The sequence below is a fragment of the Gopherus flavomarginatus genome, chromosome 3, assembly GCF_025201925.1.
Source record: "Gopherus flavomarginatus isolate rGopFla2 chromosome 3, rGopFla2.mat.asm, whole genome shotgun sequence".
NCBI classification, from domain to species: Eukaryota; Metazoa; Chordata; order Testudines; family Testudinidae; genus Gopherus; species Gopherus flavomarginatus.
In genome coordinates this window covers 224062141-224075636 of record NC_066619.1, presented here as the reverse complement: position 1 = coordinate 224075636, position 13496 = coordinate 224062141, and the positions used below count along the sequence as shown (strand labels likewise).

At 38.0% G+C, this 13496-nt stretch overlaps 1 protein-coding gene across 2 annotated transcripts in view; it reads left to right on the top strand.

Annotated features, from left to right (window-relative positions):
* The window catches only part of SORBS2 (sorbin and SH3 domain containing 2), a 240325-nt gene that overhangs the window by 213420 nt on the left and 13409 nt on the right, over window positions 1-13496 (top strand). Inside the window, exons 23-25 of one of the 2 annotated variants that reach the window (XM_050947268.1) lie at window positions 1008-1211; window positions 7367-8176; window positions 10112-10306. In XM_050947268.1, coding sequence (XP_050803225.1) covers window positions 1008-1211; window positions 7367-8176; window positions 10112-10306 — 1209 coding nt within the window. The remainder of the gene's footprint in view (window positions 1-1007; window positions 1212-7366; window positions 8177-10111; window positions 10307-13496) is intronic. The other variant, XM_050947269.1, reaches the window with a different exon arrangement.

Genomic DNA, 13496 nt, shown 5'->3' with positions numbered 1-13496 from the left:
AAGGAATACACTGATCTATTTTTCATCTGACATGACTGAGCCCAGGACATGACCTTATTGATGGTGATTCAGGGACTGATCCAGCACCCATTGAAGGTGCTAGGAGTCTTTCCATTTACTTCGGTCTTGCTGAATCAGGCCCATACTATGTTTAGTATGCCCTAAAATCAGGAAGACTGAAGTGAAGGATTAATTTTCTTAATGTGAATATTAAACATGAGCATTATAATGTGAACTTCTGTTTATAAATATTGTAAACATTCATCTTTATAACTCCTGGATTTTATATTCACAGGAGTTGCTATCTTCATAGCCTGGTTTTGATGAAAGAGTAGCTGGCACTTGTTTGTTTTTGTTTGTTCAATCAGAGATGCTTTTATGTACTCACAAATCAACAACAGAAACAAAATCACATAAAACTAAGAGGACTTTGAGATAGGAGGGTAGAGAAAAAAAGTTGTCCCGCAGGAGACATGATAAAATATATGTTACATAAAACAAACAGGAGTCCATAAAATTTTAATAAGGAGAAAAGGACTTCAGTATGGCCTTTTTCTTAATCTTCACTGGATTTTCAAGAAAAATACAAAACCAAACAATGCGATGAGCAAAACATTTAAATTAATACAACAGTCATGATTACTGACCGCAGGAAAGGGCCAGGTCAGTAGTCTAATGGAACAATAGTGTATTGCCATGTAGGCATCTAAGTTCTGAGCTTGAATTCAGAACTCAGATGCCCACTGAGCAGAGCAAAGTGCACCTCAATTGTTGTTTAGTATCTGGTATAGGAATGGCATTCATAGACCAACACAGGCCCTCTCTTGCTGGAACAATAGCATTATGTGAAGTTAATAGGAAAGTGGGGGAGATTCTGAAGGCTCTGACCAGGGCCACAAAGGACCCCCATGAAAAATACTGTGATATGTTGAGATAAAAATATAAACTATTCAGAAAATAAAGTTATCACTTGTCCACTGATAATTAATTTTGATAATGCATTACAGGGAGACAGAGTAATTCTTCTTAAGCGAGTTGATCAAAACTGGTATGAAGGTAAAATACCAGGAACCAACAGACAAGGCATCTTCCCTGTTTCCTATGTAGAAGTCATCAAAAAGAATGCATCAAAAGGTGCTGGTGACTACCCTGATCCTCCAATACCCCAAAGCTATTCTAGTGATAGAATACACCATTTAAGTTCAACTAAGGTAAGGACGATTTGTTTTTCCATCATGCCTAGAGTGTGTTAATACAATCTTGTACATCTTTGGTAAAATAACAATAAATAGTTTAATGTAAAATTTTTAACAATTCATGCATCCCACCAACAGAAATCATATTTAAAACTCAGTCTTTTTCTGAAGATAGAGTTGCATTGCCAAATTTTCATTGTACAACTTAATTTTTTAGCATACGCTATGGCATTTAAGCCTCTTCCTGGTTTTCACTAAGTCTATAAAATTCCAAGTGTAAACCTAGGAAATAAAAGGCTTAATTTCCAAAGATGTTTTAAATATCTTTCTTAGATCTCAAACTCCGCAAGTCTAGTCATTACCCATTACATTATCTAGAGAATGGCCAGGCAGAGTTTGGGCAGCAAATCAATCCCACCAGAACAAAACATGTTTAGCAACTTGGAACAGATTTGAGCATTGTGGGTTATGTTCAGTGGACTGTTATGTTGCAATATGAACATCTTTTTTTAATGACACGGCCCAGAAGATCTTTCAGTCCCTGTCCATCCTTGGGTGCAAGGAAAAGGAGGAGGAGTCAGCCAATGACTTTTTTGTGTGACTGGCCTCCTTTTTGCCACCCACCCTCCAGAAATGGATTTTTGTCATAGTTCCGGCTCCTTGGGGTGATTTTGTAACATGATAGCACTTGTGTTAAGCTATAACGATGCAAATGTCATCACGTTGCAGTACAGTTCAGGTTCAGATCTTTATAGCTGTAACCTGAAACCAAGCTTCTTTACAGCTTCTTACACCTAGTCATGAACACTCTCAAACCTTTCAGAAGTGTTTGAACTCCCCTTCCATTCCAATCTATGCAACCATCACAAATTATGTTGGCTGATGGGAGAAAAGTTGGTTTCCATTGAAAGTTCTGTTCTTTTCTGATGATGAGCAGACTTTGATCAGTTATGTAGTTGCTGAAATGTTACTACCTTCTCACAAAGATTTGCACACAGTCTCTTTAACGGCAATAGAAACATGAAGATTTTGTATGGGGTTTCAATTACTGTTAATGAGAGTTATCAGTCTAAAACTTTTTTGAACATCAAGGAGGGGAAAAAACCCTTCAAATGTTCATTTTCCTTACTTGTTTATCTCTTTAGAGTATGTTCTTTTTGTGTGTATAGTTTATAAGCTCTCTTTGTTCAGTTATTGGTGTATTTTTGTTTCATGATGTCACTAATATATTACCTTGCTCCTTTTTATCTATATTTTGACAGTTATTCATATATTAGTGCTAAGTTACAATGTTAGAATAGGAGAAGCTTCCCAACTTTCCCTAAAGATTTCCAACTGCTACCAAAATGTGTCCCTGATGGACAAGCCTGACCTTTGAATTTTGTGCCTATGGATAAACACTAATAGCATCAAATGTGAGATTTTCTTGATCGGGAGATGGTTCTTGGTCTTCAAATGTGTGTCAACAGGAATGCCAGCTGCTATATTTTCCCCACCCAATAAGTTTTGGGCTGGAGGTAGCAACAATTTAATTTTTATAGTAGTTAGCCATCTTCAAATCCCCCTACTTCCAGCTTTTTATCACATAACTCATTGCTAAGGTTCTCATCATTCCATTGAGAGCTGGGCTGTGGTTTCAAAGCATAAGTTCATGAGAGACTCACGTTTAAGTTAAAATCACCAATAATTCTTTGATATTTAAATATTTTACATCTTCCCTCACTTCGAAGTTGAAAAGACCAACTTTTGGGGAAGAGATTGGAATCAGAAGGTGTTTGGAGGATGTATTGAAGGGTCTCTCTCTCTCAGAGCTTGAAGAAGAAAACAGAATGTCTGTCCCTGATCTATATTTCTTCATATTAATTGCTGGATAGTTCAAAATATCTTTGTTGTGATAGATATATAAATATAGCAGTGGACAGATCCTCAGCTGATGTAAATGTCATAGCTCCCTAAGTGCCAGTGAACTTTGTCCTAATGACTTCATAGGAGTTTGACAAGAGAGGTAGCAATGGACAGGTTTGACAAAATCTCTGAGAATATGGAGAATTAAAAATGGCTAAGTTTCAGGAAAGAGGCACTTGATGTTTCTGATATAACAATAAGGATCACTGGGCCTTATTCTCCACTCTGTTAGACCAGGTTTATGGTGATATCAATGCAGTTACTGTGACATAGCAGGGTACAGTCCAGACTGATGAGCACTGTATCACCCTGCCCTCTAACCTGGGGTACCTTTTACAATATTTTTCTGCTGTAGCTTCTAGCCTGGACTGCTCACAAACAGCCTCCAGCATGCAGGTCACTCCCAAGTACATCTGTGTGTGTGCTGCAACCAGTCAGCCACACCATGGCTCTTACTAGCCTTGGTTATACTGCAGGGTGACCCCAACAGACTCTCAGTCTTAGATTATCCCCTAGCAATGTAAGTCCTCTACTGCCCAGACATCAACTGGATAATACAAGTTTATATAAAGTCCACTACTACTTTAATAGAAATAATATGCACACAATTTGCCAGCCAAATGTAGTTTCCCAGGTACTTCAATTTAAACACATTGGATTAGATAAAACAATAAAACAAGTTTATTAACTACAAAGAGAGAGAATTTAAGTGAGTACAAGTAATGAGGCACAAAAATCAGAAATGGTTACAAGAAAATAAAATCAAAATGCTACTGGTGCATAACTTAACAAACCATATCAGATTCAAGCAAAGTTTCTCACCATATGCTTTCAGAAGTCTTACTAACCAAACCCTCTAGGTCAGGACTCCTTCTCCCAGAACCAACGAAGTCTTCTTTTGGTGTGAAAGGTGTAGAGAATCAATGGGCAAGTGGAGAGGTGGGGTACCTTGGGGTGTTTGCCCTTCCTTTTTAGATTTTTAGTCCTCCTTTTGAAAAGCATTTCCAACTGGGTAACAGGAGACAAAAAGCTTATGTGGAAAGTTTCCCTGCTGCTTTTTTCTCACCTGTTTGAGCTTCCTTTTATCTCCTACTTCCTGCTTGATGACTCTGTTTACTGCTGAAATGCAAATGAAGGAGAGCACACATTCCTTTGTTTGAGACAGACATGTTTGCCAACCTCGGTTTGGACTTGTGTTAATAACACTATGCAGTAGAACAGGGGTAGGCAACCTATGGCATGCATGCCGAAGGCGGCAAGCGAGCTGATTTTCCGTGGCACTCACACTGCCCAGGTCCTGGCCACCGGTCTGGGGGCCTCTGCATTTTAATTTAATTTTAAATGAAGCTTCTTAAACATTTTAAAAATCTTATTTACTTCACATACAACAATAGTTTAGTTATATATTATAGACTTAGTGAAAGAGACCTTCTAAAAAGGTGAAAATGTATTACCGGCACGCAAAACCTTAAATCAGAGTGAATAAATGAAGACTCGGCACACCACTTCTGAAAGGTTGCCAGCTCCTGCACTAGAATCTTATAACTTCACATACAATGTTACCACACGTATTTTATCAGGACAATATTGACGAGCAAATTGTGAGTTTTCAAATGATACCTTACTTTGTACAACGATTATTACAATAGTGTGTAGGGTGAGAACATGGGTATATTCTGTCAGTTACCTCTCTATAAAACTGTAACGAAGTGAAGAATCAGGCCCACAGAGTCTAAAACAGATGTCTACACACGTGCATGTCAGTGAATATCTGTTTTCTAAGAAAAAAAATCAAGGGTCTTTTATGTGATAGAGGGAATTTCTGCAGCAGTTGCTGCACTGACACAAATGGAAGAAAAAATACTGTACTGAAATCTCTCAAGCCAACTTCTCATCCATTAATTCTTCTATAAATTCAGAAGAGGCTACATGTGTGGAAAAAGTGTCTTAAGTCTTCTTTTCTTACAATAGCTGAAGAGGCTTTAGTAAACTTAAGCATTCCCAACTTAGTACTAGGGTTTAGCATTGTAAAGGTTTTTCCCCCACTTTGAACTTTAGAGTACAAAAAGTGGGGACCTGCATGAACACTTTTAAGCTTAATTACTAGCTTAAATCTTGTACGCTGCCACCAGCCAGAATTTAGTGTCTGGCACACTTTCTGTTCCCCCAAAACCTTCCTTGGGGAACATAGATCCAAAACTCCTTGGATCTTAAAACAAGGAGAAATTAACCATCCCCCTCCCTTTCCCCCCAGACTCTCCCCTCCCTGGGTTGCCTTGAGGGGCTTACACAGATCCAAACTCCTTGGATCTTAAAACAAAGAGGAATTAACCATCCCCCCTCTTTTCCCCCCACCAATCCCTGGTGAGTTCAGAGTCAATCCCTTGGATTCTAAAACAAGGAAAAATCGATCAAGTTCTTAAAAAGAAAGCTTTTAATTAAAGAAAGAAAAGGTAAAAATTATCTCTGTAAAATCAGGATGGAAAATGCTTTACAGGGTACTCAGATTCATATAGACTAGAGGGACCCCCGGACCCCCAGCCTGAGATTCAAAGTTACAGCAAACAGAGGTAAAAATCCTTCCAGCAAAAACACACATTTACAAGTTAAGAAACAAACATAAGACTAATCCACCTTGCCTGGCTATTACTTACTATTTTGAAACATGAAAGACTGATTCAGAAAGATTGGGAAAGCCTGGGTGTACGTCTTGTCCCTCTCAGTCCCGAGAGCGAACAACGAACAAAACAAAAAGCACAAACAAAGACTTCCCTCCACCAAGGTTTGAAAGTATCTTGTCCCCCTATTGGTCCTCTGGTCAGGTGTCAGCCAGGTTCACTGAGCTTCTTAACCCTTTACAGGTAAAAGAGACATTAACCCTTAACCATCTGTTTATGACAAGCATGATCAGTGGCTTCACTTCAGGATTCTACTTATTTATTCTTCCTCCTATTCATGTATATAACATGTTACCCATTATATCATTTTCTGCCTCTAGAGGCTCTTCCAGTTGTTTGGGGAGGGAGAGATAATTCAATAGTCTTTGCATTATGTGGGATCTGTTCATTGTCAAAAACAAAGGAACTCAAAACTATTAAATTTTGCAAGAGGATTTGATATCAGGAAATCCTATACCAAAGAATTATCTAACTTCTCAAAAATAAAGCCATCTACCTTGAGAAAACTTCAGTAGGAGGTAAGTAATTTGCTTTCTTCTCCCCAGTCTATGACTCTCCGGTTCAAACTCTGTATAAGTAATAAAGCCTTATTTTCTTTTCTTACAGTAATATTTAAAATCTAAAGTAGCCAGATAATTAAAGAGATGTGCAGTCTAGAGTTTAGATTATTCTAACAAGGAAATTAAAATATTTTTTTCATGCCAGTTTAATTTTGAGGATTACTAGTAACAAAAAATACATTTTCAGTATTTACTGAAGCAATGGATATCTACAGATGCAGTGTACGTATGACTCACCAGTCTATCATTCTTACAAAAGGACTTTTCTTTTACCAGAAGGATACTTCAATCAATGTTATGTAATGCTACTCAAACTATATTGCTATGTACTGTGCTGTCACCATCTTAAAAAGGATTGTTTACTGTCTACATTCTATTAGATTTAAGTGTATGTACCTTAACTAAATATGTAATTTTATTTGTTCACAATTACATCAATTTTAAATAAAAAGTGCATTATGTAGCTATTGATGCTTTAATAAAAGTATGCAATGTTTTTAAGATGTTTCTTTAAGATCACCACAAGAAGGTACAGCAAACATTTAACATTAGGCAAATTAGAGATTATTTGGTTTGTTCTGTTTGTATTAGTGTTTAATGGAACCCAGTGAGCAAGGTGCTTTTAACAGTACGACTATTCTGAAAATAATGGTTTGAGAAAATCAAAGCCGACTTGAGTGTACTATATAACAACTTGTGATAGGCTCACTTGCATAGAGCAGTAAATAACATAATGCTAGCAGATCAAATTTAGACTTCCTTCATACTCCGTGACTCAGATCTGTCTTGATGTTTGACATTTAAGCCCTAGGCCAGAACCTGATACAGATTCATTTTTCAAATATCTTTTCAGCTATTCTGATTCATGTAGTAATGATTTCAGACATTTGTGCTCACTGAAATAATATCCTGTAATCCAGAAGATGGCAAATAACTTTTTTTTGCTTAAGCTACTCATATCTTAGTCCAATGTCAATTTTGTTTGTTTGTTTATTTTTAATTCCTATGCTTTTCCTTATTTCTAAAGTTGGCTTCCAAAGCATCATCCCCACCTCCCAGATATCATTCCTCTCCTTGGCCAGATTCTAATAAAGGGAATCTCCAGGCTCTCACCAATGAATGGTTGTCACTGACTGTTGATTTTCCACCGTCAAGCATGCCTGCCCCAACTCCTCCACCTTTTCCTGACAGCTTTCATTGTGGTCTAGAGGAACTCAATTCTTTGGCATTAACAGCATCCCAGTCTATACCAATGCCCCCTGCTAATATCACTTGCCAAGTTAAAGATGATCATTTTGTTCCATTTATGTCACCAAAGATCTCTCTCAGGTCTTCTGAATCTCTTCTTCAGCCCTTCCCTGCATGTACTTTTGTATCACTTCCTCCAACAATCCAATTTCAGGACACAGCACATAAGCCCATAACAAATGGTATCAAAATGAATGAAAGAAAATATAAAGATCTGAAAGAGATTATTGGATCTCCAACTGTTAAAGAAACCAGACGCTTATCAGATACTACAAAAGCACATGGAACCATGAGCACTGCTTTTGCTGTCTCTGAGCCTTCTAAATGTGGCTCCCTACCCAGAATGCTAGCAGCAACTGATGAACAGGAAGAGGAAATCTGTGAGGAGCACCTGTCAATAATCCAAGAGGGTCAGCCAAAATGTCAAGATTCATATTTCTACAGATGTGCACCTGATGTAACAGAAGAAATGCCAGGACTGTATATAGAGGAGACACTGAGACATGACAGAATAAAATCTCCAATAGTAATTAAAAGCGAGCCTATGATACCGTATGAAGGACACCGTTCATCAAGTATCAATAAAGAGGTATTTTAATTTCTTAAAAGTTAGCTTCTACATTCATACAGTTCACTCCCAGTATAATTAGTCTAGTCTTTTGTGATATATTTTTGTGTATCTATACATATACATACAGTATTATAATTAGGGTTGTATTCTATTACATAAATTATATATGATATTCTTAATAATAAAGAAAATGGCACTCTCATCTCAAATCTCTCTCTTGCTGAAACTGAAAGAAATACCATTCTAGGTTACATGGTGCCCTTGTTTTCCAGTCTTCCCTTCTCTGCTGCCATTACAATAGTTCTGACCTGAAAGACCGAATACACAGCTTTCTTCACAGGCCCATTAGTGCTATTCTTTTAATTATCTGACAGAATGGGAGTTCCCAAAAGCAGGGCTATCCACACATTCCTGAAAGTGTGAGGAGGAATGCCTACAGAGACTCGGCAATTCACCTCTCAGATGTGTCATTTGGCCATCTAACTAATTATAGTGTGTTCATGTCACAAGAATGTGACTAATAACTAGGGGCCAGAATAAGTTTGCCCATGAAATGTGTGCTTTCTAAAGCATGATCCCTCCCACAGGTCCCCCTGAACCAGCACAACTCTGTAGTGCCCCTAATGCACGCCAATGTCTAAATGCCACAAGATGGCCCTGAATTAATTAACACATGATATTTATATAAAATGAATTCTAATGTTTCTAAGCAAAGTTTTAGTAACTGGTTTTTTTAATATATATAAAATTTGTTTCAACAGTCAGACCGTTCAAGCAGTTAATCTGGTTCAAACCAATCTATAAAACAGATATATGGGTAATAGGTGATCCCTGATAGATTGTAACACTTTGCAGTACTCATAACTTTTTCTCATGGCTTAAAAATTACAATGTAACCCTGAGAACAAACTGCTGTGGTTATTTCAAGGGACAGTCCCAGTATAAAAATTATAGCTGTTAACAAACACATTCATTTACTTAAGATATTAATAACACTTACATTATTAAAATTGTAAGTTTTTTTTAAAATTCAGTTTTGTCAGTGTATCCTCTTTTCTCACTTCCTTGCATTTCTCTTGACTTGCACAATGAAAATTAGTTGATTCAGTCTGAGCTCTGTTTTATAGGCAGTGTCTTGGTCAGGGTCTTATTTCTGCAATGTTTGAGAGCTTCCACTCTGTCAAATAATTCAAAGGGTAGAACTAGTGAGCCAGCGAAGAAAGTCACATATTTTGCCTTTCAGGTCAGAATGATTGTGATGGCAGCTATCTAGCAGAGAAAGCAAAACTGGAGAAAATAAGGGTACCATGTAACAGAGAATGATATTCCTTTTTGTTTCAATGAGAGGGATATTTGAGGGAATGTTTAACTAAGAACAACTGCTTTAATTGTAATTTCTGAAAAACATAAAGTATTAGATTTTGCAAAAGTTTCTTTTGATAACATTTAAAATTTGGACTTAATTTAACTCAACAGTGCCCCTTATAAATAATGTATTTAAAGGCAGGTTTCATTTGAAGTTTTAACAGACCTTCATGTAGGGCCCAATCCTTCAAGATACTGAGCTCTTAGGTGAGGTGCTAAGCACCCTCGACTTTCATTGCTGAGCACTTGTAAAATCAAGGCTAAGACATATTAGGGTGCCTCCAAGAATACAGTTATGAAATTACAAGAGATACACTGACTCCCATCCCATATCTGTGTTTTTCAAATAAATGAGCCTAAAGATAGGGTAGTAGTAGGAAGTAAGTAGAATATGGTAAGTCTATGAGTGATTTCTCCTCAGAATATTAGATTTACTGACTTGTGATGAATGTAACAGCAGCCTGAGTACAGCAGTTAGGGGTCTCTCTGTCTCTGCTTGTTAGTGGTGTGTTACTCCTCTCTCTGCACTTTATGTTCTTCACTGATGGTTGTACAGCATGATTACTTGTCTCTCTTAAATGTTTTAAGCCAGCCCCACTTTCCTCTGGGACACAAGGGCCTTCTGCTTCTCCTTCTCATCTTCCTTCTAGTCCTCCATTTCACTCTGCCAAGGCACCTCCCTCTCAGTCTGTCTCCACATCTTCTCAGTCTGCTGTTCCCCATTCACCTCCTCTCCTTTCCAAACTTTCATACCGACAGGAGATAAACTCACCAAAGTTAAAGGTAACTGCACTTGTTGACTGTGAATTGCTGCATGTCTCCATGTGTGTTTGACAAATAGAAGGAACAAGTCTGAAATTGATCTTTTTACATTTTTAAATATAATTTCTGAGTTACTAATATTCGTAGCATAAGCATGTAGCTAGCTCAAATGTTATAAGCAGCGTAGTGCCTTTCCAATTCAATAACAATGTCAAATAAGAAAAAACTATCATGAAGGGACTGGATAGTTTAGGGAAAGATTAACTGGATAGCTCAGGTATAGGATGTAGGAGCTTTTACTCTCTAGATCATGTGTCTGAATCCACACTAGGGTTTGATCTAGCTCTCATTGAATTCAATGGGTGGTTGCTGATCACAGCAATAGGAGATGAATCAGGCTTTAGGTCATTAGGCCACTGAAAAGTTACCAGATGTTGTGCTAAAGGAGTTTGTAGTTTCAGTCCAATTCCTAAGGGGCAGATGTGAACTTTACAATAACCACTATCACACTTATTACCCATTGGGGAACTTTCTCTTCTCAAGACACATTTCCAGATGAGGGTTGAAGCACTGTGGCAGGGCATAGCAGAAAAGTCTGAAATTGTCACTTGCTTTCTAGGTCTTTAGTGGGTACACAGAAGGAGTCAAGCTCCAGAGATGTTCATTTCATGAGCATTACATTTGATTTAAACAGAAAAGAGAAAAATCACCATAAAAACACTGATTGATTTTAAACAAGATTTAAGGTGTTCCATTTTTCCCCCACTGAGAAAGAGATATTGTTAACAGCTTCAGCTCTCTCACCTAAGAGACCACCTCTCTCCCTGTGATACACTACGTATTGTATCTGCAGTAAGTAGAGATGCTGTTGCAAGATCCCCTTCCTATAATAGAGAGGAAGTTGCAGGTTGGGATGTACTCCTTCAGGACCCAGGGACTCTGAAATAATCTCCTGTCCCTGGTCTAAAAATTGCCATGATTTGGTTACTTTGAGGGCATGCTAAAACGGCCATTTGTTGGTTTTGAAGAGAAGTGGGAGGATTGTAGTAGTGGCCATAGTATGTGGTTGGTAATAACTGAGCATGTGCTGCACCTTGCTAGAAAGGGTGAACTAATTGTATTGCATTTTGGTTATATAATTTTGAATAACTGACAGGACACTTAAAGCCTATGAATGAGTGCTTTTGTTCTAAATCAAAACAAATAAAATTCAGAAAATGTTACCGACAAGCATAAAGTCTTTGAAATTATCTCTAGGGAATCTTGAGATTTTTCATATTATTTGAGCATTCATCAATATATCCTAACAAGGCAAATTAATCCAAAATGAAAGGAAATACAAATACGCACTCTTTTAAATGATACAACAAGCTGAAAGTTCATACACCTCAGGGCATAAATTTTGACTTTGGATTTTATTTTGTTGCTTTTCATTGGAAGTGATGAAGGATAAGAAGTGCAAGTTATCAAGAGAGGGACATTTTATTGTCTCATTTTAAGACAATGAAGATTAAGCAATTATAAGAACTAGAGGACCGTTTCTTTTTTCTTACAGAGATCTATCCACAACTCTTCAGTGTCTTTTTTTGATCGTCTCCCATTCTCTGCCTGTTCCATACTCTAGATTATCTTTGAAGGCCAGTGAGCAATTCCCCCTGTGAATGTCATCAGCATAGGCCCAAACCAATGGGAAGACTCCCATTGACTGATGAGTTTTGATCAGCCCTCTGTATCTGTTCTGGAGACAACACTTCCTGTCTCTGATAAGTAGGCAATGTCTGCTATGTCTAGCAGCAAAGATTGAGCACAGCAATGGGCAGGTGAACTAACATCCCAGCAACTCTTAGTAAGTCAAAAGTATAATGCTTACCATTATACTGATCCATTTGGCTAGCACAAACCCCCTATCTCTAGGCTGTGAATTGGGATTTCAGAAGAAGGGGTAGTTCATATTCCCATTCCACTTGTGTATATCAGTGAGTAACATGCTGAACACTGCCTGGCTACTGTATTAAGAAGCCAGGCATTTAAGTCTCTTAACAACTAATTACATCAAAGAGTACAAAACTAAAATACACAAGATGAGGGAAAGTTGTTCAGGATGAGAGAGCCCTACAAGGTAAAGGGAATAATAGGACTGATATTGTGATAACTTTGCTCATGTCGGACAAAGGGTTGGTTCACAGATGTGTGTAGAAGCTTGTCAGTACCCTTAGATGAGACTCAGGACAGTGAAATACAAGAAGCTCTAGGTAGGATTTTTAAAGGGGCAGTAGGCCTCGCCATCACTGGAAAAAAAGGTGTAGTTTTAGCTCAAGTTAGATGACAAATTAACTAAATTGAGGTAAAATCCTAGTGAAGACAAGACAGTTCGTAGTTTTCACATGAGTTAGCAGGTTGACACAAAGATTAGGCTCCCCCATAGGCCTTAACTTGTGTGAAAACTACAAATTGTCTTATGTAGTCACTAAGATTTTACCTTGAATTAGTCAGCATGTGTTAGCACACTCAAAGACACATCTTTTTTTCACAGGGAAGATGAGGCCTCTGTGTCTTAAGTTTCCAACTCCCATTGACTTTTCGTGGGAGTTAGGTGCCTATCTGTCCTTTGAAAATCTTCCCTGTGTGATTATAAAAGCATTGGGGAGATGATAGTGGCAAGTCAAATCAAGTCTATGCCTGTCTCATTAAAAATATACAAAACTACAACATTTATTTTAACTCTTTGATTTTTAACTCTTTAATGTTTTCATTCTTTTAGAGCCTTATATCTTGCAGGGAGAATGTAAGTATTTAAAGGTAGTGTATGCCCTCTTGATCCACACATGGAAAAGTCCTTTGACAAACTGATCACCCCTTGCCCGCACAGTGGGAGGCAGGTCAGTTTCCTAAGCAGCACTGTGTTTCTTAGTCCTGGATGTTAGAGCAGGGAGCATGTGGCCCAAGCAATGGGCAGGCTTGGGGTCAAGGAGAACATTATGCAACACATCCTCCACATCCACAGTATGTAGCAGTGAACCTGTCACACTGTGGAACCCCCTTTAAGGGAGCCAGGCCTGGTGCAAGATTTCCAGCAGATCCTTAGATATCCATAAGGCTTGGAAGACAAACCCAAGACTCTTCCATGGTGGAGAAAACCTCGTTTTCTGAAGGAAGAAATCAGAAGAAACCCCACAAAGGGAATCTTAAGGTGTTTTTCTCCCTTCTTGGC